The sequence below is a fragment of the Mustela erminea genome, chromosome 2 (assembly GCF_009829155.1).
Source record: "Mustela erminea isolate mMusErm1 chromosome 2, mMusErm1.Pri, whole genome shotgun sequence".
NCBI classification, from domain to species: domain Eukaryota; kingdom Metazoa; phylum Chordata; class Mammalia; order Carnivora; family Mustelidae; genus Mustela; species Mustela erminea.
Window position 1 is genome coordinate 59853103 of NC_045615.1, and position 26181 is coordinate 59879283.

Here is a 26181-nt window from a genome sequence, read left to right on the forward strand (position 1 = left end):
AGTGGTGGAAATGGACCTCCCTGCCATGTTCCTGACCTTAGCAGAAAAGCTCTCAGTTTTTCTCTGTTGAGAATGATATTCACTGTGGGTTTTTCCCAAATGGCTTTGATGATTTTGAGTTATGAACCCTCCATTCCTGCACTTTGAAGAGTTTTGACCAAGAAAGGATGCTGTACTTTGTCAAATGCTTTTTCAGCATTTGTTGAGAATATCACACTGTTCTTGTTCTTTCTTTTATTAATGTATTGTATCACACTGATTGATTTGCAGATGTTGAACCAACCTTTCAGCCCTGGAATAAATCCCACTTGGCCATGGTCAATAATCCTTTTAATGTACTGTTGGGTCCTACTGCCTAGTATTTTGGTGAGAATTTTCACGTCTGTGTTCATCAAGGATATTGGTCTATAATTCTCTTTTTTGAGGGGGTGTTTGTCTGGTTTGGGGCTCAAGGTAATGCTGGCCTCATAAAATGTGTTTGGAAGTTTTCCTTCCATTTCTATTTTTTTGGAACAGTTTCAGGAGAATAGGAATTAGTTCTTCTTTAAATCTTTGGTAGAATTCCCCCGAGATGCCGTCTGGCCCTGGGCTCTTGTTTGTTGGGAGATTTTTGATGACTGCTTCCATCTCCTTACTGGTTATGGGTCTGTTCAGGTTTTCTATCTCTTCCTGGTTCATTTTTGATAGTTTATATTCTCTAGGAATTTATCCGTTTCTTCCAGATTGTCAAATTTGCTGGCACATAGTTGCTCATAATATGTTCTTATAATTGTATTTCTTTGGTGTTGGTTGTGATCTCTCCTCTTTCATTCATGCTTTTATTTATTTGGGTCCTTCCTCTTTTCCTTTTGATAAGTCTGAACAGGGCTTTATCAATCTTATTAATTTTTTCAAAGTACCAGCTCCTAGTTTCATTGATTTGTTCTACTGTGTTTTTTTGTTTGTTTGGTTGGTTGGTTTTTTGGTTTCTATTTCATTGATTTCTCCTCTGATATTTATGATTTCTTCAGCTGAGTTTAGGCTTTCTTTGCTGTTTTTTCTTCAGCTCCTTCAGGTGCAGGGTTAGGTTGTATACTTGAGACCTTTCTTGTTTCTTGAGAAAAGCTTATATCGCTATATATATTTTCCTCTCAGGATCGCCTTTGCTGTGTCCCATAGATTTTGAACTGTGTGTTTTCATTTTTATTTGTTTCCATGAATTTTTTTCAATTCTTCTTTAATTTCCTGGTTGACCTGTTCATTCTTTAGTAGGATGCTCTTTAGCCTCCATGTATTTGGGTTATTTTCTACTTTCCTCTTGTGATTGAGTTCTAGCTTCAGAGCATTGTGGTCTGAAAATATGCAGGGAATGATCCCAATCTTTTGGTACCAGTTGAGACCTGATTTGTGACCCAGGATGTGATCTATTTTAGAGAATGTTCCAAGCACACTAGAGAAGAATGTGTATTCTGTTGTTTTGGGGTGGAATGTTGTGAATATATCTATGATGTCCATCTGGACCTGTGTGTCATTTAAGGCCTTTATTTCCTTGTTGATCTTTTGCTTGGATGATCTGTCCATTTCAGTGAGGGGAGTGTTAAAGTCCCCTACTATTATTTTATAATTGTTGATTTGTTTCTTTGATTATGTTATTAATTGGTTTATATAGTTGGCTGCTCCCATGAAGGGGCTTAGATATTTAAAATTGTTAGATATTTTTGTTGGACAGACCCTTTGAGTATGGTATGTGTCCTTCTTCATCTCTTATTATAGTCTTTGGCTTAAAATCTAATTTATCTAATATAAGGATTGCCACCCCAGCTTTCTTTTGATGTCCATTATCATGGTAAGATGTTTTCCACCCCTTCATTTTAAATCTGGGGGTGTCTTTGGGTCTAAAATGAGTTTCTTATAGACAGCATATTGATGGGTTTTATTTTTTATTCTTTCTGATACGCTGTGTCTTTTGATTGGGGCATTTAGCCCATTTACATTCAGGGTAATTATTGAAAGATATAAATTTAGTGCCATTGTGTTGCCTGTAAGGTGACTGTTACTGTATATTGTCTCTGTTCCTTCCTGGTCTACCACTTTTAGGCTCTCTCTTTGTTTAGAGGACCCCTTTCAATATTTCCTATAGGGATGGTTTGCTATTTACAAATTCTTTTAGTTTTGTTTGTCCTGGAAACTTTTTATCTCTCCTTCTATTTTCAATGACAGCTTAGCTGGATATAGTATTCTTGGATGCATATTTTTCTCATTTAGTGGTCTGAATATATCATGCCAGTTCTTTCTGAACTGCAAGGTCTCTGTGGATAAGTATGCTGCCAATCTCGTATTTTTACCATTGTATGTTACAGACTTTCTGGATTTTCTCTTTGTCACTAAGACTTGTAAGTTTTACTATTAGATGATGGGGTGTGGACATATTTTTATTGATTTTGAGGGGGGTTCTCTGTGCCTCCTGGATTTTGATGTGTGTTCCCTTTGCCATATTAGGGAAATTCTCTATAATAATTCTCTCCAATATACCTTCTGTCCCCTTCTCTTTCTTCTTCTTTTGTAATCCCAATTATTCTAATATTGTTTCATCTTATGTTATCACTTATCTCTTGAATTCTCCCCTCGTTGTCCAGTAGTTGTTTGTCTCTCTTTTGCTCAGCTTCTTTATTCTCTGTCATTTGGTTTTCTATATCACTAATTCTCTCTTCTGCCTCATTTATCCTAACAGAGCCTCCATTTTTTTTAAAGATTTTATTTATTTGACAGATAGAGATCACAAGTAGGCAGAAAGTCAGGCAGAGAGAGAGAGAGGAGGAAGCAGACTCCCTGCTGAGCAGAGAGCTGGATGTGGGACTCGATCCCAGGACCCTGGGGTCATGATCCAAGCTGAAGGCAGAGGCTTTAACACACTGAGCCTCCCAGGTGCCCCAAGAGCCTCCATTTTTTATTGTACCTCATTACTAGCTTTTTAAATTTCAGCGTGGTTAGATTTTAGTCCTTTTATTTCCACAGAAAGGGCTTTTATTTCTCCAAACAGCATTTCTCTAATATCTTCCATGCCATTTTCAAGCCCAGCTAGCACCTTGAGAATCGTCATTCTGAACTTTAGATCTGACATATTACCAATATCCATATTGATTAGGTACCTAGTCTTTGGTACTGCTTCTTGTTCTTTTTTTTGTGGTGAGCTTTTCCACCTTGTCATTTTATCCAAATAAGAATATATGAACAAGAGAATAAAATACTAAGAGGGTGACAATGACTGCAGAATAATATAAGCTAACCAAATCAGAAGAGACCCAAATCAGGAAAATTTTTAAAAAGAAATTTTTAAAAATTCAAATATATGTATATGTGTGTATATATATAAACACATATGTGTGTGTGTGTGTGTGTGTGTGTGTGTGTGTATTGGACTGGTGAATAGAAGAGAGCCACCCAGTTGATTTGGGGTGTATTCTGGTCTCTTAGAAGAAACTATGTCCCAAAATTTTAAAGAAAGAAAAATGTATATACATATAGAAATAAGGGTAAACATGATGAAAGGATGGAATATGATTGTAAAGATGAAAATTTTTTAAAAATTCTAAAAAAGGAATTGATAAGATACGTTGGTTGGAAATAGAAAGAAAAAAATGTGGAGAGAATTTGCTCAGGCTGGAGACTAGAACAAAGCCCTGTGCTAGATTTAGGGTATATTTTGATCATTCGAAGAAATTGTATCCCAAAATTTTCTAGGAAAAAAAACCCCTATATATATACAAAAAATAAAGTTAAATACAATGAAGGATAAAATATGACTATAATAATGAAGGTTTTAAAAAGATTTTTTTAGAAAGGTATTGTTAAGATAAACTTGTTAAAAAAATGTTAAAAGAGGAAAGAGACAAAGTTAAAAAAATTAGAATAAGATAAAAAATAAAATTTAAAAAATTTAATTAACTTTGCAAGGCTAAAGTGTCATGGGGAGAAAGCCATGAATTCCATGCTTTGCTTTTCCCTAGCTCTGAAATTCCATTATTCTCCTTGATCAGTGAGCTTGGTCTTGGTTGGATGTTTTTGCTGATTTTCTGGGGGAGGGGCCTGTTGTAGTGATTCTCAAATGTCTTTGCCAGAGGTGGAATTGCACCACCCTTGCCAGGGTCCGGACTAAGTAATCTGCTTGGGTTCTTCACTCTCGGGAGCTTTTGCTTCCTGAACGCTTTCCATAGAGCTCTGGAGGATAGAAATGAAAATGGTGGCCTCCCAGTCTCTGCCCAGAGGAGCCGAGAGCTCAAGGCCCTACCCCTCAGTGTGCCCTCAGAGAAAAGCAGGCAATCACTCCTGTTTCCATGGTCTCTGGCCATTCTCCGAGCTCACCTGGCCTGTGACCAAGTATTTCTGTCTCTGGCACACAGCCCCATTTGGAGACTTCAAACCCAGTAGATTCTTGCCATGCTGCTTCCAGGGGAGGAAGGTGGGACTCCCTAGGTCTGCCACTTGTGGGGTTCCTGCCTATAAGAGCAGTGGTCCAACTGTGCCATGGATCAAAGTTTTCTTTGATCAAAGAAATCAAATATTTCTTCTGTTCCTTCTTTTCTTCTACTTCTGGTGTTCCCATTACATGTATGTCACACATTTGTCATTTCCCACATTCCTTGGATGTACTGTCCTATTTTTTGTTTTTGTTTTAGTTTGTTTTGTTCCTGTTTGCTTTTCAGTTTTCAAGGATTTTATTGGTGTATTCTCTAGCTCAGAGAGTCTTTCCTTAGTCATGTCTAGTTTACTAATAAATTCATCAAAGTCATTCTTCATTTCTGTAACAGTGTTTTTAATCTCCAGCATTTCTTTTTGGTCCTTTTGTAGGTGCCCCAATACTCTGCTTATATTACCCATCCATCTTGCCTGGTGTCTACTTTATACATTAGAAACCTTAGCATATTAATCAGAGTTGTTTTAAATTTCCAGTCTTCTAATTCCAACATCCTTGTCAAATCTGGTTCTGATGCTTACTCTGTCTTGCCAAGTTTTGGTTTTTGCTTTTTGATATGCCTTCCAATTTTTCTCAGTAAACATGATGTACTGGGTAAAATGAACTGCTTTAATAGGTCTTTAGTAATATAGTAGTGAGGTATGGGGTAGGAGAAGCTTTTTAGAGTCCTATGATTAGATCTTAGTCACTTAGTGAACCTATATTTCTGGACCATGAACTTCACAAGAGTTCCTTAGATTTTTTTCTCCCCCTTCTTTGTGGCAAGATGGCTACAGTGGGCTATTGTTGGGTACTTCTCTTCCCCAGGTCACTTAGACTCTGATAATACCCCAGTAGTTTAGGCTGTCATTAACCAGTCTGTCCTGAGGACAAAACTTTCTTAGAAAAACAGAGTACTCTGGAGTATCTCAAAATGGTCTCTTTCTCCCTCCCTCTGCCAGAAGCAGGAGGGGAATTTTCTCCAGTATTTTCTGTGGGCATCTAGTCAAGCTCCTGCAGGTAAATCTCAAAATAATGCAGAGCCCCTACTTTGACTGGATTTGCCTGCAGTTCTTAATTCTCAGATTTGTCCACACTGAGCATCCAACCGTTTGTCCACTACAGTGAGGCTTCCCTACCCTGGCACTGGTTCCTGGGTGGTTTTCACTCCTTACTCTTTATAAATTGGAAGTCCTTGTATTTGCCTCTCTCTCTAATTTGGGGACAGCAGTTTGTGTTATGTATACCCCTTTCTTACGGATCAAAAAAGAGTTGATTTTTCAGTCTGTTCAGCTTTTTGTTACAAGTGGTGATTTCTAAATCTCCTTACATGTGGAACCTGAAACTAGAAGTCCTATACTTTTTATTTTACTAAATGGGAACCTACTAAATTTGTAATTTTGTAACTTGGAATTTTTTCAGTGATGTTATAAACTTGTTCCTTATAGGTAAATACTCTTTGACGGAATTTTTATTGGCAACAGTATCTTTTTCATAGTACATATTTTTAGTCTAGTCCCTTATTGCTTAGACCACTTCCAATTTTCTGCATTATAAAGAGTATTTCTGTGAACGTTCATGAAAATAATTTTTTTTGTACAGTCATGATTATAATAAATAAATAAAACAACTCTTAACTTAATGCCACAGAAGAATTAGCAGAAAACCTCTAGATACTGACATGGTAGAATAACTTCCACCTTCTCCTAAGGTGATTAAATAAAATCAGTTTCCTTGTTCTTTCATCAATTCACAAAATGATTGAGCCAGTTCTACACAATCTTTTACTGTTTTGGTGTGTGCGAATATGTGTGTATGTGTGTGTGTATGTGTGGGGGAGGGAGAAAGAGAGAGAGAGAAAATAAACTGCTAATGATAGTATTTTAAATTGTTAAAGAAATAAGGGCTGTTTTTCCCTTTTTTCTTTTTTTTAATTTAAATTCAACTAGCCAAGATATAGCCCATCACTAGCTTCAGATGTAGTGTTCAATAATTTATTAGTTGCATATAACACCCAGTACTCATCACATCACATGCCCTGCTTAATGCCCATCACCCAATTACCCCACTCCCTCACTGACCTCCCCTCCAGCAACCCTCAGTTTGTTAAGAGTTAAGAGTCTCTCATGGTTTCTCAATAAATGCTATTTTTCATTTCATTTCAAGGAAGACTAGTACTTGGAAGAATTTGGAAATACCAGATATTTTTGTGCTTTGTTCTGTAACTTTCATAGGACAAAAAAACAAAACAAAACAAAATAAAAATAATAAAAATAAACCCACCACTGTCCTTAGATGTGGCATGGGGATAGCTTCTCCCTAGAGGGCATATTTTTGTTATTCTGCTTTACTGATAGAATTACCTTATTTGAAGCTGTAACTTCACTTTTTTTTTTTGATATATAGTAGACAGCTGCTTCCATCTATATTGCCTTTGACCCTTCTTCCTTTTTGTCCTGTCAGTGTCCTTTTGCCACACATCACTAGGAACACACCTATACTTGAACAATTTGGATTTTTTTCTAGACACCACAGAGAACCATGGGCCATCTCAGTTTTAGAAAAGACACCATAAGATTTAAGCTTGTTGTTAAGTGATTTGAGGAAGGTTTCAAGAAAACAAGGCTTTGCAATAGTTCGCTTGCTCTCAAACAGCAGTTGTAATTTTATGATTTGATATATTGACTTTAATCCAAAATTAGGTGACTAATTATTCCTGTATGCCTGCAGCTGAAGGCTTCTTGGGACACAACATGCTCAGTGGTTAAACCAGGAAAATCCCAGGCAAACCAGGAGGAGTAGGTAGCCTTCTACAGAGGGCAAGCTAAATGAAAAAGAGCCTAAAGCTGAAATTGGTAAGGAAATAATAGCTACTGACAGGAGCTAGGGTTGGGGATGTTTGGTCATTTTTTTGATTTTGGCAATGTTCATGTGTTCGCTTGGGTTCAGACATGACTACAAAGTGGTCTCATCTCTGACTTGCTCCATCATGGTGACAGAGTAGCCATGTCTGATGTTGTTTTCCCTGGGAGAACACTGGGCCAGCTCCCAGCGACACCAAGATTTTTATACAGTGTCAGGGTAGTTTCTAGCTGTCAGGGGCTGTTTTCCTTTTTTCCAGTTCTCCTCCTTGTGGATTTGAGGGATATTTTTGGAGCTAACCTAAGTTTATACATGTGATCTAGTTGTTAGAGACTTGGTTTCAGCCTCATTGGTCTGTACGCTAATGAGGTGCTTTAAGCTTTGAAACATTGAATAATGAAACAGTTATCCATCATCCTTAACACAACTTTTTTTTCTTCAATTTTTCTCAATAGAGAAAAATGTTTTAACAAATAGAGAAAAATGTTTTAACAATTGAGACCAAATGCTAAATTACTAAATGTTGAAACAAAAAGAAATCAAATATTCTTTTCCCTTGAGATTCAAAACTCATATTAATATATTTCACTGTTCTTAGTAATACTGCCATAAAGAAACCCAGCCTATTTGATATAGAACAAACATACTTTTCACAGAGCATGTAAACATTTAAATGAACATTAATATTTACTACTAAACCAGTGTTGTATAGAAATACCAATTTATTTAGTGAAGTTTGCCAGTTGTGCTTTTTGTTTTTAAAAATTAGAAATATATTTAGAGTAAATAATTATTCGGATTTAAAATAAAATAAATTTTCTTAATTACAGTAATGGAAAATAAAGAGTTTCATTTTTTCAGGTTTGCTAATTTAATATTAAGAAAAAATATTAAATGATGGTTAGATTTTTTTGGGAGAAAACCTTAAACCACTAAGTGAATATATATAGTTGGTATAGTTTACTCACTAAGGTTATAATACTAGTTAAATTGTGAAGCATTATTTTAATTATTAACATTCAGTATCTTAAACTCAGTTCTATTGTCCTATATATTATATTAACTATTTAGCACTTAGTCTTTATAACAATGGTGGAAATAATATAACCTTAACTATGTTATAATCATGATATATATAATGATATATATAATCATGAATTCATGAATTTCTCTCTAGATTCTGAAGACTACCTTGAGGTCAACATTCCAACAGTCCTAGAAGTGGAACATTTGGGGGAAATAAGTAAGAGAAAGGAAATTGAAGAATTATCAAAAGCTTCAAGAGACACCATACCCCTGGCAATGGTGCTTCCTGCTGAAATTCCATGTGAGGTGAGTAAGATACCTTGTTATTTAAGTGGCTGACTCTATTGTTTTCATAAATATTACAATTCACTAGAATGTAAGCTCTAACATAGCTGGACACTTTTTTTTTTACTTTGTTCATGTCTATGTCCTCAGAATCCAGAGCAATATCTGGTAACTAGTAGACATTTGATAAATATTTGTCAAATAATTTAATATTAGAGAATATATGAAAGGCTAATTTTATCAGGTGTTATTTGACATGTTGCCAAAAGATATATAATTGCTATATATATGTATCAAGCCACTTATAAAAAAAGTTGGATTCATATTAACCAGATCAAGGATTTTATTTTTATAATGGAAACACATTCTTGAATAGAACTGGAAAATACTCATATTCTAGGATCACTGATTTTTCAACTCTTAAACATGTATTAAAGGCCTACATTATTAAGTGGAAATATAAGATCTAGAAGAGATGGTCCTTTCAGGAATAAAAGGGTAATGCAGTGGGGGATGGAGTGTGGATTTCTGAGAAGGACTATATGAATGCATGTCTTCCTCCTAAGTCTTCACTGGAATAAACTACTAAAATAAACATACTGGTAGAACTTGACCTGATACTGGGTCTACATAATCTCCAGGCAATAGAAAGATACTGATCTTTAGTATCAGTATGATTCTGTGGTGTTCTTCAGTAGAACAAGCCAAAGATACAGGAGAGCCTTTGAAGTTGTATGAAAGGTCCTTCTGGGAGAACCCAGTGGATTTATGCCACAGGTGACAGGGGCTGTATTTGTCTAGGAGGTGTCTTTGGGAAGACACTCTCCTGATTTTGCTGGAACCAGGAGTCCTGGGCAGTTGGGCAAGGTTTAATTCCTTCATCCCCAGACCCCAGCTTAAGCAGAAGAATCACTGTTTTAAGCTATTATGTTTAATAATGCTCAGTTCCGGAGAGAGAACTTCTTCGATGCTACCTTAGAGACTCTAAGAAACTAAACTGGTCTGGTTTCCAGGAACCGACACAGGTGAGCAGGCTGAGGAAAATTACAACTTACAGGCCTAAAAAATGTGAGGGAGGGCAGGGTAAGCAGTCAGAACTGGTGGCTCCTGTTGAGTCAGAAACAATGGAAGAGACAGAAATAAATAGAAAAAAAACTGTAATCAACAGGAAATGAGAATTATTCTCAAGTACATAAAACCAACAAAAAAAGGGGGGGGACCTTCTGTAACTAAACATTACTCACCAAGAACTCTGCAATGAGTCTGCATAGCTGCTCTGAACAAAACCTACAACAGTGAATTTGGAAGAATGTAAAACCTTCCCCCACTATTAAATTTGCCAAGAAATTGAAGTGTAAAAATTAAACCCCACTATCCTTCAGGCTGAGACAGCTCACTCAGTTTGTTGGGTAGGATTAGGATTCTTTTAATAGCATAATCATGGGCTGTCTTCTATTGACATGGATACAATTCTTTCAGACCCTTGGAAGTTAAATTATTTCAATTTCACATCTCTCTTAACTACCCCACTTTTTAAGAGTTGGAAGGTCATTCAAGATTATTTTAGTGTCAGCCACATGCACTAAAAACGTCAAAATAAACTGATCCCTGGGTGAAAAATAGTTATCCCAGTCAAAATCTTGTGTTCCCAGAACCTAGATCTTAGTGCACTCCGAGTCCATGTAACAATGGTTAAGTACCAAAGGAAAAATCATTTGTATCCAAATGAGTGAAAATCATTTTTCAGATTTGCCAGGATAACTTTCAGTCTATGTCAGCTGTCTGAAAGCAAAACCCATGAGCTTACTAATTTCTGAGGCCTATTCCAATTAATGGGTGAGTAAAGATCACTGAAGAATAGGACGTTGCCTCCCCATAGGTGAGACTTAAGACTTAGCCATGTGTTACAAAATCTAGACATTTAGCGTACTAACTTTGCCAGTCATCAGGTCTTAGATGATACATGCCTCTTCTACACCCAGCACCTTCAAAATCTAGTGAGTTCCCTTACAGTTTTATGTTGACATCATGCTAGCACTGAGCTGAGCAGGAGTTCTATATAGTGACATGACTTTCATTCTCTCTGACTGAGGGGGAGTTAATCTGCCTCTTGCTATAAAATTGCTTGGATCTGGATCTGCCTCTTAGAGAAGTTCCCTCCCTGTTCCCTAATCTGTTCTGAAGAATCGACATGACCTGGGGCAGCAGGTAATGTTGCTACTGCTTTTGACCCAGGAGCATGGAAGTGTTGGTCCTTCCACCTATTCATCTTTCCCAGCCTCGATCCTTTACATGAATTTTGGATTTCCTAGGTCTTGATAATGTTGTGCCACTTTAAAAGCAGAGGAAATATATTTTCTTCAACATTGTTTTTCATGTACTAGTGAAGATATGCCTCAGATGTTCTTTTTATGTAAGTTACTCTCTGTCTCTTTGAGAACTACCTGGATAAGTCTTAACAGCTTAAATCTGCTACTTAATTTAACCTCTTCTTTTACTTTTTCTAGGATTAGCATTCTTTGCTATGTTTTAATGTCTTCATTTTTTATTATTATGAGCCAGCACATTTGTTTTTCTAGCACATTCTTTTTGATTTTGTCTTGTGTAGTAATTGATCATGAGAAATAGGAAGTCAATGAGTTCTAGGCCTGCCAAACACATTCATGTAAAAATGAGTCTGTTCCAACTTTATGTCCCAATAAGAAATCCACCTGGGGGGCATTCTTCCTCTGGAATAACATCTAAACCAGAACTGGACCTGCTCTATTTACCAACTTCTCTGTGCTGTCTATTACTACAAAGTCAAGGCAACCCACGGAATGGGAGAAGGTATTCGCAAATGACACTACAGACAAAGGGCTAATATCCAAGATCTATAAAGAACTCTTCAAACTCAACAGTCAAAAAAACAGATAATCATGTCAAAAAATGGGCAGAAGACATGAACAGACACTTCTCCAATGAAGACATACAAATGGCTAACAGACACATGAAAAAATGTTCATCATTATTAGCCATCAGGGAGATTCAAATCAAAACCTCATTGAAATGTAATTGGTGTAATTGAGATTACACCAGTTAGAATGGCCAAAATTAACAAAGTCCTTACTTCTACAATTTCTTCGGCAAATTCCCTCAGAGTGGTAGTTCTCATCTGGGAGTAATTTTGTCCTCCTTCCCCGAGAAGGTATTTGGCAAAGCCTGTAGACAGTTTTGGTTGTCATAAGTGGGGGGTTGCTACTGGCATCTAGTGGGTAGAAGGTACAGATAGTGTTCAACATCCTATCTTACTAGGATAATCCCCACAACAATGACTTCTCTGGTCTGAAATGTCAATATGCCAAGGCTAAATAATAGGTTACCTTCAAATCACCTAATAATGGCATCAAGAATTCAGCACCCCTTCAGAGGCTTCTCTGCAATCCACCGACTGTTATATAATCACTTTTTAGAGCTGCAAAATACTCAAGCGGAGAACCTAATTGCTCTTTTTTATGGATGTTACCTGTAGCTTTAAGATCCTCTAAATGTTTTCTTCAGTGGGCCCTGTTGGAAGTACAGTAGCTTACTTCCTGATGCCTCCTCCCTCTTTTGTTTTTTCTCCAGGCCCTGGTCACAGGTGCAGTAATGGCTTCATTATTTCCTCTTCAGGAACACCATCCTTAGAAGCAGTTAGGAGTGAGCTTCTTTTCTTTATTTTTTCTGTATAGGCAGGTCTGCCATCTGTCATTTCCTCTTCCTTTTGATAGGAATCTGTCTATTGCAATATCAGTTTTTCTCCTGCCCCCCAGAATCTTTTACTTCCTTGAGTTTAATTAACTGATATGTCTTTATTTTTATGTTATTCTCCCACTGCTGCTTTTTCTGATGATAAGACTGAAACAGTTTGAAAACCAGTCTAGTCACTTGTTGACTTCTTGAGCAAATTTAATTCTCGAAATTATAGTTTAACCTTGAAAGACGTTTTTAGGGACTTTATCAACATTTGGATCTATATTAATTTCATTGAATTGTCTTTGTATCTGAATCCTAGAACCTGGCATATTCCCTACAAAAGGCATTCATTTTATTTGACCTGTTCCTTGACAGATCTCTGCAGCTACTACTGTAATGTGAGTCTCCAAACCCATAGTGCACACCTGATTATGTAGCCAACAAATCTAGAGAAACCCTTAGAATATATGCAGGGGTGTGATTCTGAAGGACCCATGGAAAAATCATGGGACTTTCAGATATTACCTCCTACCCATTTGTTCCTTGGCCCTGAGACAGTTTAAAATAATATACAGAAACTAACACTACCCACTGATTTCTCATACCAAATCACAAACTACTTCTTTTTTTAAAAAATTTATTTTATTTTTTCAGTTTTCCAAGATTCATTGTTTATGCACCACACCCAGTACTCCATGCAATACGTGCCCTTCTTAATGCCTAGCACCAGGCTCACCTATTCCCCCCATCCCCCATCCCCTCCAATACCCTCAGTTTGTTTCTCAGAGACCACAGTCTCTCATGCTTTGTCTCCCCCTCCAATTTCCCCCAATTCACTTTCCTTTCCTTCTCCTAATGTCCTCCATGTTATACCTTATGCTCCACAAGTAAGTGGAACCATATGATAATCTCTCTGCCTGACTTATTTCACTCAGCGTAATCTCCTCCAGTCCCATCCATATTGATACAAAAGTTGGATATTCATCCTTTCTGATAGAGGCGTAATATTCCATTGTATATATGGACTATATCTTCCTTATCCGTTTGTCTGTTGAAGGGCATCCTGGCTCTTTCCACAGTTTGGCCATCTTGGTAACCAACCTTAACTTAAAATCTGATCCTTTGGCTTCACTGAAAAATACAGGAAAAGCTGCAAAAGATTATTATGTGTATCAGTGCCTAAAATGTCTATGTTGTAAAGGGCTACCACTTTGGTGGTAAGGTTTTATAGTGACTGAAAGACATCTTTTCCCTTTAACCAAGTGACTCTCAAACTAAGCTGTATATAGGGTCAATTAGGGGAGGTTTAAGCAAGATAATGCCTGGGGGCACCTGGATGTCTCAGTCATTCTTCATTTCAGGTCATGATCCCAGGGTCCTGGGATCAAATCACATGTTAGACTCTTTGCTCAGTGGAGAGCCTGCTTCTCCCTCTCCCTCTGCCTGCTGCTTCCCATGCTTGTGCTCTCTCTCTCAGTCTCTCTCTCAAAGAAATTATATATATATAAAATATATATATAAAAAATGCCTGAATCCTATCCCCAAAGATTCAGATATAAACACTGTGGGTTATGGCCTGTATATTGGCAGTTCTAAGAGCTTTCTAGGTAATCCTGGAGGTGAGAATTAACAGCCAAATTTGGAACAATTTCCAGAACCTAATCCTCACTGTGCTGTGATGGGTCAGATAGAAGTGAGCTATAGGAACCTGTACAGTTCTGGCTTAATAAAACCCATGGAACTATGATTGTTAACCTCATGCCCATTAAAGTAGGCATGGATACATGGAAAGAGCCATTGGTCTGTGCACAAAAGTCATGATGATCCACTGGGATAAAAATCCGTTGTTGCCTGCATATAATATATCCTTAATGCCTAAAGACAACAACCCTAGCAGAACCAGAAACTTCACCATTTGTATGTCATATTATAGACCAAGTTCTAATTTTCTTTTGTTTAGGTCTCAAGCTTTGTGACCAATGTCACAAAACTTTAGACTTTGGAAGTGATGATTATCAGAATTCTGTCTCTGAATATTCAGAATCAAATAAGGGATAAACAGATGAGTCAGAAAGATTGAGAGCAAAATAGTAGCTTCATAACTGATAAAACCAAATTTATGATTATTTGAGTGTCTAGTACTTTCTCTATTGAATTAAGTGTACCCACACAATTATATTTTTAATTAACATGTTCATAATAGTTAAGGACAAGGCTGGATAATGCAGGCCTTCCTTCCTAGAGCAGGCCACTTCCTCTGTGGAGATGCAGGAAACAGATGAAGCTGGGAGTCCTGAGGCGTGTAAGGAGTAGAGTTGGGCGTGTTGAGTTTTAAAATGTCTTGTTTTAACAGGCTTATTCCATCTAAATTTTAAAAATATGTACAGATTGTCTCCTATGTACATAATTCTTGCAAGATGCCACAAAGATATGGAAAAAATTAAAAAATACTTCAGGATTTGAAAATCTAGCTGGGAAGCCAAGACAAAGACACAAATAACTAATTAAGAGCAGAGGGCATGACTTAGGAAAGAGGAATATGGGTGTGAAATGTTCCATAATTCCTTTGAAAGTTATTATGGGGGGCGCCTGGGTGGCTCAGTAGGTTAAAGCTTCTGCCTTCAGCCCGGGTCATGATCTCAGGGTCCTGGGATCGAGCCCCACATTGGGCTCTCTGCTCATCCCTACCCCCACCTCTCTCTGCCTGCCTCTCTGCCTACTTGTGATCTCTGTCTGTCAAATAAATAAATAAAATCTTAAAAAAAAAAGAAAAGAAAAAAGAGAAAGTTATTATGGGCTGAAGTTTAGGGAGGATTTATGGAGCTTATGAAACCCGAGTCAGACCTTGACAGAGAGGATAAGTATAGAGAGATGGAGGGAGAGTAGGAAGTAAATGGCATGCCAACATTATGTACAAATAGACCTGGTGCAAAATGAAAATGTAGAGGCCCTTGTTCAAATTAATAAGCACTTTAAGGCAGTGATGACAGCAGAACATTAAACCAAGCGCAGGGCCTTCTAAGTAGGGGGCCTGTGTAACTGCACAGGTCATACACCCATGAAGCTGGCCCTGGGTACAAATGCAGATGTCAGTGCCTCATTTGGGGTGATCAGTATGCTTGTCTTTTGTGTAAAACTGTCCTTTGGAAATGGTTGAAAGGTGGTAACTGCACAGGTCATATACCCATGAAGCTGGCCCTGGGTACAAATGCAGATGTCAGTGCCTCATTTGGGGTGGTCAGTATGCTTGTCTTTTGTGTAAAACTGTCCTTTGGAAATGGTTGAAAGGTGGAGTCCTGCCCTTTATTAAGGCGGGAATCTGATGCATAAGAAGCAGCCTGTGTGAGCCTTTCTGAATGAGAATGAGTTAGATAGGTGAATAAAACATTGAGAGAGGTTGCTTAGGCTTACTAAGTTTGGGAGGGGATGGGTCAAAGTTAAACAAGACATGGCGAACCTATGAAAGAGAGCTCTGAAGAACTTTGAAGCAGAGGATCTTGGGGATCTGGGCCAAAGTCAATAGGAAGTCATTAAAGATTTGGAATAAGGTGACAGAAGTGAGCAACAAAGGAACTAAAAAAACTGAGCTAAACATGAGGTCCTGTGAAGAGGAGGTATCAGATGTGAGGAACAAGAGGGGCTCACATTCTTGACCTCAGGGGTCACATGAAGCAGTGTCTTGGTGAGGCATAGGGAAAGAAATAGGGAGACATTCTTGACACGTGGGAATGTGTGTTAGCTGGAATAGTGGCATCTTTCCTCCATTGGCAATGTAATTGATGAGGAGAAATTTAGTTTAAAATATCCTTCAGACAAATATTTGGGAGCACTAGACTCTGGTGGAAAAATTCCTGAAGTGGAAGTGTGTCAGCTGAACGAGTTTTGCGACATCAACATATTCATAGAGACACTTTGGTACAGAGCATTAAAGATATAACTTTTATCTGTAAGTGATTTATGCTTAGAGAGATAGCTTTTAAATAAGAGAACTTTGAAGTTAATGACTCTTGGGTAAACACAGTTTTGTAAGAGGATATAAATGAGGTTTCTGTTTATTTTGTGAGAGACTGAAATTTAGTTTGACTTTGAAGGTGCTATCGGAGATAAACATAAAAATGGTATTTTCATTTTGGTCATTTTGAAGGGTTAAACAGCACAATGTAGAGTATAGATTTTGATATAGATAGTTCTGATTAATCCTCGGAATGTAGCTCTCTGTATTAGCTATCCTATTCTTAAAAGAGAAAACTAATAGCCTTCCATTTTTGTTTCTGTATGTGTATATTTTGATTAGGATTAAAGGAAATATCCTTCTATTAAAAGTGCTTCACATAATTCCTAGTATAACATAGATGCTTAACAAATATTTATTCCTTCAAAAAGAAGGAATAATATCTGTATTAATGTCAATCTTTTTATCCCTAATTATTTTTTCTGGATTTTTTTCCAAAAGAGTTTTCAAAAAACTTTTTTGCCTTATTTACAGAGATTTAGCTTTTTGACCTCAATAAAATCTTGATACTTTTAGATTTATAACCTTTATCAACTCAGTAACTCTCACAGATACTCATCACAAATAAAGAGTAACCAGAGAAACTCTGTTAGATAAAATTTAGAACTTTTGGATGTTTAAAATATTGGACATTAAAACTCGTATCTAAAATTTTAAGAGATGGGGACGCCTGGGTGGCTCAGTTGGTTGGGCCACTGCCTTCAGCTCAGGTCATGATCCCGAGGTCCTGGGATCGAGTCCCGCATCTGGTTCCTTGTCCAGCAGGGAGCCTGCTTCTCTCTCTGCCTCTGCCTGCCACTCTGCCTGCTTGTGCTCTCTCTCTGACAAATAAATAAATAAAATCTTTTAAAAATAAATAAATAAAATAAAATATTAAGAGATCCTAGAGCTAAACTTATTCAACGCTCTCATTTATGGATGAATGTACCAAGTTCTAGAAGAGTGAAGGAAAAAAGATTTTAGGAAAAAAAGGATTTAGTTGCAGATTAGGTCTGTGAAGTGATGCTTATTACCCTGAGAGAAGGGAGCCTAAAGAACAGGGAAGGCTTGGGACGCCTGGGTGGCTCAGTGGATTAAGCTGCTGCCTTCAGCTCAGGTCATGATCCCAGCGTCCTGGGATCGAGGCCCACATCGGGCTCCTTGCTTGGCAGGGAGCCTGCTTCTCCCTCTGCCTCTGTCTGCCATTCTGTCCGCCTGTGCTCGCTCTCTCTCCCTCTCTCTCTGACAAATAAATAAATAAAATATTAAAAAAAAAAAAAAAAAGAACAGGGAAGGCTCAAGACAAAAAGAGAACAACTGTGTCCTCACTGTTTTTTCAGTTGCCAAAGATGGGAATGAAGACAAAATAGACACCAAGTTGATAAAGTTAAAATGTAGTGAGAATCACATTTACGTATTTTATTTATGAATATAATTGAAAATATGGACATGGTGGAAGACAATTATCATGCACAGATTCTGTCATTAATAAATATAATGTGTTCTATTGGTTAAGGTAAACCTTTTCAAGACCCTAATTGGGTAATATTTTTTTATCTTACAGAATCCTGGTGAAATATTTATTATTTTGAGAGATGAAGTCATTGGTGATACTGTGGAGGTTGAATTTACAACAAATAGTAAACACATTAGGACACAGCCAACCCGTTGGAATAAGACAATCTGGTGTATGAAAGCTTTAGGTAAGAAAGTTTTTTATGCATTAATAAATATAAAACATCATCCTGAGTTTCTTTCAATAAATTTATGATAAATGGTTTCACTTCCTTACAGAAACTAAGATTGTTCTGCAGGTGTTTCCTGTGTGTAGCTTTCACATACCCAAGGTGGTTATTAGTAATCTGGATTCCCAAAAGTATGAATGTGTAAATTATGAGAAATTAGCTTGTGGACCATGTGGTGAAATGACTGCCTGCAATAGCACATTGTTTTAAATATGTCAGCAGAGAGCCCTTTAATATACATCAGTGATTAAATATGGAACTAAAACTATATGCTTTATTCTAATAGGATTAATGAACATTTGGATTTTCGTTCATGAATGTTATCCTTTCCTTTTTTTTTCTTTCTTTCTTTTTTTTTTTTCTTTTTGCCAAGCTTGTGAATTTGGATGCTTTGGAAATCATAATTCTTTTTCACTATTTATCATCATGGTACCATTTCTATATACAGTTTCCCTCTTTTCCTTATTTAATTTATGAGGTTAACCATTTTATTATCCCCCTTTGCTTGCAGCATGATAGTGTAGCAGATTTAAAATTCCAGATAGAATAGCCACACCTGTCACAATAATTGTACTAAAATCACAGTCTACTATGTTAATTTCTGAATGTTTTGATATAAATGTAGGACTGCTTGGTTTTTGAATTTATAATATCATTTAATAATCAGAGAATAAAATTACCTTGTGATACTTCTTAAATGTGAAACTTGTAAAAATTTTTTACCAAAAAAAGTACACAATCTTTTTTTTTTTTTTTTAAGATTTTATTTATTTATTTATTTAAGAGAGACAACAAGAGTGGGAATATAAGCAGGGGGAGTGAAGAGAGAGAAGCAGTCTCCCCACTGAGCAGGGAGCCCAATTTAGGACTCAAGTCCAAGATCCTGGGACCATGACCTGAGCCGAAGGCAGATGCTTAACAACTGAGCCACTCAGGCACTCAAAAGTACACAATCTTATTATGAATCTATACATGTAATAAAAACATTTAAAATTAAATACAATGTGAAATTCATCCTGAACTTTTTTTTTTTTCTTTTGGAAGGTAGCTATTATGAAGACCATTTACAGACATTTATAAGCATTTCTATTATGTTATGAAAAGCATGCATTTCCTCTATGGATTTCCTTGCACAGGTTAGGTCAGAGTTGAATTATAGAAAGGGAAGGACTGTATACCAGGCACTTACAAACATTTCAGACACTGTTCCCTGTTATGGGCAAGGATATGCAGAAGCGAGATGAGAAAGAACTTTGTCTCTTTTCTTTTTCTTCCCAAAGCCCTTTATTTACTTGTGCCACATTTTAAAATGATTTAATGAACATTAATTTCTAACTAATTAGTTTTCAAGTTTAAACTAAATCTAGTTAGACTAAAATTTCTACAGAAAAATCAATATTGCAAATTAAGAAGTACTTAGATAATATTTCCCAAATAGCAAATCAAAGTGTCAAGTAAAATTATTTACACTAAGATTATATGTTCAGCTTACCTGTAGCTAAAAGCAATACAAAGAACAAATTATGTCAAAATTCAAATGTTTTTCAGAAAAGCAGAAAACTAATAGTCTATATCTTTCAAGATATGCCAGGCCATATGCTATGTGATTGAATAGCACATTTGTAGTAAAAAATAAATAAACCACTGTTTACCAGTTATGTTATTTAACCCTTCCTACTCTTATTTTCAGTGAATATATTCTGGAAATTAATGAAAATTTTCTTACCAGGTGTTGGAATATATAGGATGGTTCCATGAAAGTGTGTGGGACATGCCTCCACAGAAATGGCCCCAGAGTCTTATTTTTTCTGCCTTATACTACTGTTTCTTAACATTTTTGTAACCTTAGCAGGAGCTACATTTTATATTATAACTCAGTACATACTCAGAAATACAGTTAAAGCAAAGATTTAAAAAGTTGTCAGGAGAGTAACAGTTTTAGCCTTGATAAGTAAAGAACCTGGAAGTTGTCAGTCCTATACAACAAGAAAAAGCTAAACAAACTGAAAATCAGTGACTTTTCCTGAGCTCCTCAGAGAACTAAGGTTGTGGGCAAACCACCACCCCAGAATCTTGAAAGTAAATCAGAAGAGTGACATCTAAGATCTGCTTGGCTGGAGCAGAAGTCACTGGTGCCATAAAGTGATAGGCACACTTAAATGGTAATTTTGATCAATTATTAAGGGTAGAGTGTGAACTAGCTCAAGAGTAAGAAATTCCTGAGGACATCCCTAATTTTGAGGGAGTCACCTCGAGGAATCTTACCAGGTTCACATAGTGAGGCTCTAAGGAAGATCTTCTAGAGGCTCTGCCAAGGATAGGGGAAAAATAATTATGGTGAAATACTCCCCATATAATCTCCATAGCAACAGCCTACTCTTCAGGGAAACTACTTTACCAATGCCTTATCCCCGCTGGGGAAGGATATCTATCCTGTTGTAGCACCCTCTAGCTTTTCTGTCTCACTTGGGGTGGGGGAAGAAATTCATACCACAGGAGAAACACTTGTGAAGGTGATAGCCTAAAGATACCAGCCCACTTAAAGACCAAGATTTAATGACACGAAATGATTAGAATGCTTCCCCCCACCCCAACCTGACCACCACTACAAAAGGGTCTCAGTATAATGGCAGAAGGTTACAGCTGGAAATACTGCAAGCTGCAGAATCTTTCTGAGGAGGAGTAGTTAGGGAAGCCCAAGGTCACAAAGAAAGATAAAAACAAGGATAATAGAGGAATTTGAAGCCTCTGGCATCTATAGCTATAGCAAACATGAAATATGGCCCCTCTCTCAGCCAGATCATTATTAATTCTCTCACTACATGCCTACCTACTTCAGTTCTTCTACCTGAGACAGCATGTCTGGTTTTCAACAAGAAATTATAAGATACACTAAAAAGCAAGAAAAAACACAGTCTAAAGAAAAAAAGCAAATGTCGGGCCAGACTTAGATATGACACAGATGTTGGAATTATCATACAGGGAATTTTAAATAACTATTATTAATGTGTTAAGGACTATAATGGAAAAGTGAAAAACATGCAAAAACATATGGGTAATATAAATAGAGAGATAGAAACTATTTCTTTTCAGTGCTAATCAAAACCAACTCAGCTATAACCATGATGTGTTAGTGGGTCACAAATCATAGGTGGAAAACTATGCTTTGTAGGTACACTGACCAATGTGGCCACTAGCCACCACTAGTTATTTAAACTTTATTATAATTAAATGCAATTTAAAATGAATTCTCTCAGTTGCACTAACCATATTTTAAGTGCTTCATTAGAACATATTCATCCTCTTGGAAAGTTCCTTGAACAGCACTGAACAGCAGAATATAACAGAGTTCTTTTTTCTCTACACAAGTTGTGGAATAAGAGAGTATCCAGCATGCTCTTTAAAGGCTAGTGATTTGTCCAGAATCTTTAGTGTAGCCAAGGAAACAATTAACTAGTGGCCAAAAGAGCTGTTTTTATTCTGTTTTGAACCATTTACTGGGTAACTTTAGATAAGTCCCAATAGTGCCTCAACTTCCTTGTTGATAAAACTACTTCTCTAATTACATTTTAAATACTTATAGACATTTGGAAATAAGAGAGATAAGATACAAGACAACCCTTAAATATCCAGCTGAGGAATAAAGGGTTAATCTTTCCCTCTAGTAATTCCTTTAAACATAAGGAGTGGCTTTTGTGGAATATCTCACCCTCAGCTTCTGGATAGGATATGATAAACCATTTAAAAATTTATGTGGGCGGGGGGCGTCTGGGTGGCTCAGTGGGTTAAGCCTCTGCCTTCAGCTCGGGTCATGAGCCCAGAGTCCTGGGATCGAGGCTCTCTGCTTCTCAGGGAGCCTGCCTCCTCTTCTCTCTCTGCCTGCCTCTCTGCCTATTTGTGAGCTCTGGCTATCAAATAAATAAATAAAATCTTTAAAAAAATAAAAATTTATGGGGATCATCTTTCTAAGTATTGTACTCCTTATATTGCATCCTATCTTCTCTCAGTCCTCTGTTTATATCTCTTGATATGAAAGCCACCAAATTTGTTCATCCCCCTTCACCTTTGGCGAATCATGTTCAAGAAAGCTCTTAATTCTATGTATCTCATATATAATACCTTAACTCATTGGTGATTTCTAGGGGCAGGAAAGATCTTGATTACTATCCCACATTATCTAATAAAAGTCTATACAAGGGCGCCTGAGTGGCTCAGTCAGTTAGGTGTCTGCCTTTGACTCAGATCATGATCCTGGGGTCCTGGGATCAAGCCCCACATTGGGCTCCCTATTCAGTGGAGAGCCTGCTTCTCCCTCTCCCTCTGCTGCTTTCCCTGCTTGTATGCTCTCTCTCTCTCTCACTCTGTGTCAAATAAATAAATAAAATCTTTTTTAAAAAGAGAGAGAAAGAGTCTATACAGATTTAAGTCTCTAAAAATTTTTTTCTATATTTCTTTGAATACCAAATTAAGATGGAAAGATCTAAAATGAATGTGGAAACATACTAGGGATCCTTCCCCATTACGTTTACATCACGTTCAAAAGATGGCCTCCATCTTTCCAGTCTCTTTCTGATGTAGAAAAATTGCTCATATGATTTGATTTCTGATCATCTGGGTCATGATTTAATCAGCCATATTACTCAAAATGTGGTTTTCTTTCTATAAATACTCTCTTGTGCGATAGCCATAGCTCCAGAGCTTCGTGTACTAAATCTGGCTGGTATTAAGACTGGTATGGCAGCTTCACACTATTGTCCCAGAGCAGAATTATTTCTAGTCACCATTCCATAGTTCCTAGGGTATAGCCATAATCATCATGGAGGAAGGTGGCTTCTAAGACCCTTACTATCACTCCCAAATTTTGAGCAGCCTGATAAAGCAGTGGTTTTCTATCACCATCTCTGATTGCAAAAGTCAATTCTATGCATCTCTTCTCTACTTCATATTCAGTGACATTACCTCGTGTATTAGTCTCCTCTGGCTCCCATAACAAAATTCCACAGACTGGGTGGCGTAAAGGACAGAAATTTATTTTCCTCACATTTCTGGACACTGAAAACCTAAAATCAAGGGGCAAAAAGCTGGTTTTTGGCAAGATTTCTCTCCTTGGCTTGTAGTTGGCTACCTTCTTGCTCTGTCTTCATATGGCCTTTTCTCAGTGCATGGCACTTCTGGTGTCTCTTTCTCTTCTTATAAGGATACCAGTCCTATTAGATAAGGGCCCTACATTCTGACTTCAGTTTAACTTTAATTATCTCATTAAAGGTCTTATCTCTAAACACAGTCACCTTGGGGGGTTAGGGCTTCAACATAGGAATTGTGGGGTAGAGGGAACATAATTCAGTCCATAGTCTTTGGTTACTTGAAATCAGCCATGGTGGAAGTATATACACCACAGATATTGGCAAAAACTATAAATCACATCTTTTTGATTTTCTTTTTGGAAAGTCAGTTTATCAACACAACACTGGGATAAAGAAGGCTTTACTAAATTGAGAAGGTTTCTACAAGACACATCTGTTGGTATCCCATTAATCAGAGCTTAATCCCAAGGTTATGTCTAGCCATAAGGAAGAACAGAAAATCTAATCTTTTTAGTTAGATAGTCATGTGCCCAGCCAAAAAAAATTAATTAATTATTTAAAAATCAAGATTCTGTTTCTAAAATGAGAATAAACTTTGGGATAGGCAACTAGCATTCTCTTTCAGATAATGGTACCTCTTAAAACCAACTAATAATAAAATTAATTAATTAATTAATTAATTAAAATAAAACAATTATTCCTTATTATTCCTTCCTTTCTTTGAAGAGTTTCATAGTCATTTTAAGTGTGTGTAACAATACTCGACACTGAGGCATGTCACATACTCTGAGACCTACTTACAGTGCTCAGAGCTCTCAGATTTTTCACCACCCAGCACAACTCTTTGCTGTATTAATGTTATTTTTAAATGTATGTTTCTTTCTAATTTTGTTAACAATTTAGAAAAAAATCAAAATTATATTCAAGTACAATTATACCAACCAGTGAAGAAATCTTAAGATGGCCTTTTTCTAAATGGTCTTTTTCCCTTCTCACATATTACCATAGCTTAACCTGATCTTTTTATTTGACAAAATATCCTCTAATTCTGTCTCCTTTTCCTCTCAGATTAATAAATTCATACACTTATAGTTACTTTGTTTTCTAAAAAACACACCTTTCTAATGGTATCCACAAGTTTATTACTGACAGGAACTGCCTTGTGCTAAAGGAATTCGAAGTTACTCAAGAACTTGCAGTAGTCTCTGCTTATGCCAAAAGTTATAAAAATACACGTGAGGTCTTTAAACTAGAAATATCAACTAATGTTTACTCAGAAGGAAGATGGTATTCCTCTGGTATGTGTAGCTCAGCCAGAAAAATATTTCGCACAGCAGGGGGACAACAAATTAAAAGTTGAAAGAAATGTAAAAATGCCCACAAAGATATAGAATCTCTTGTTAATTAAGAAACTGTCCTGGATAATGTAAATTATATTTTCATATTTCATTAAAAGAGTTCAAAAGATATTTTATTTAGGGTGTGCCAAATATTATGCTTAACCTACATAGGTAAATAACAACTGATGTTTTTCTAACTATCATAATTGAAAAGAGCAGTTTTAATATATATTAAATTGTTACCAATTTTTAGTCATGACCAAAGTTTTGAAGCTACCAATATTTATTTAATAATAAAATAATGTTCTAATCAAAAGAAAACCATATTGATTTCAGTTCCCAGGGAAACATTAGGTGGGTTCATATAAGGTTTACTATGTGATAAAAGGCTAAAGTTGGTTGATAAAGGAACACAGCTTCACAGAGAGTGGAAATATAGAAAGCAAGTAGCTCTTAAGTTATTGGATTTGTGAAATATGTATTTTTAAAGAATTAATGAAGGTAGTTCTGACTATTCGAAAACATTTTAGATCATGTTTTCCATAAATTGTTTCAGTCTGTTGTCCCTCATCTGGAAGGGCAGTCTGTTGTTCTTTAAATCCCAGAGTCAATGCAGGTTGACAAAGAATTTTAAATGTCCTGGGCCTTGAGATTTGAAATTTGAGTAGAATTTCTTTTTTGCTGTTGCTCCTCTATAAGTTTGCTTTCTTATGTATCTGTGTTTGATGTGGGCAAGAAGTTCCATCTCCTTACACTATGAGCCTTTTCTCCTCTCCATTGCTGGACTCTAATACCATTGCTGGGTTTGGTGATCTTGACTTATACTTGTGTGTATTTTCAGTGTTAAATGTTACTTCCTGACTTTACACAGCAAGTAGGAGAATTCACTTTCCTTCTCTTCTGAGTCCTTAAATTAATTGGCTTTTATTTTTATTAAAGAGCTATAAAATGTAGGTACATTAATGGCCACACTCAAAATAAAATAGTGCTCAAGTGGAATAGGGTGCTGTTTATGAAAAGACCAATTCAACAATACATATTTAAGGAGGGCCTCCCAGTCAGATGAATCCATAAGGAATCTTCCAAGGTCTTTATTTACTAACTGACATTCAACAGATAAGAAAATGTATACAGCAAAGACAGTACTTCAAGGGACATCTCTTGAGAAGATTATTCTAAAATCAACATCATTATCAATAGATCTAATGGTACAAGTTATCATAAATCAGTTCATTTGCTTTCAAGTTAGATTTTAAAGAATTTGGATATTTTAAGCATCCTGTATCAAAGAACTACCAAATATACTCATCTTATATCTCTCATGATTCGTCACCCAACTTTCTTTCAGAAGGTGATCATCCCATCGCAAACTCTAATGTCTTTTTTGAAAAACAAAATTGATATCTTCTTTCAAAATCGTCTTTCTAGGGGCGCCGGGGTGGCTCAGTGGGTTAAGGCGCCTGCCTTCGGCCCATGTCGTGATCTTAGGGTCCTGGGATGGAGCCCCACATCGGGCTCACTGCTCAGCGGGGAGCCTGCTTCCCCCCTCTCTCTTTGCCTTCCTCTCTACATACTTGTGATCTCTGTCAAATAAATAAATAAAATCTTTAAAAAAAATCATCTTTCTAAAATCTACCAAAATTTATTTCCTTTGACTAGAGTAACTCCAGAACTCTCTTTACTATATGTGGGCAGCTTCAGC

General features: G+C 36.7%; 1 protein-coding gene across 6 annotated transcripts in view; it reads left to right on the forward strand.

Annotated features, from left to right (window-relative positions):
* The window catches only part of BANK1 (B cell scaffold protein with ankyrin repeats 1), a 297716-nt gene that overhangs the window by 68741 nt on the left and 202794 nt on the right, over nucleotides 1–26181 (forward strand). For 5 of the 6 annotated variants that reach the window (XR_004283221.1, XM_032333014.1, XM_032333017.1 and 2 more), the window contains 2 exons: nucleotides 8472–8626; nucleotides 17875–18013. Coding sequence is in view for 5 of the 6 variants with exons in the window: in XM_032333014.1 (XP_032188905.1) it covers nucleotides 8472–8626; nucleotides 17875–18013 (294 nt within the window). In the remaining variant the exon portion in view is untranslated. Of the gene's footprint in view, nucleotides 1–7190; nucleotides 7288–8471; nucleotides 8627–17874; nucleotides 18014–26181 lie in introns of those variants that run through there. The other variant, XM_032333019.1, reaches the window with a different exon arrangement.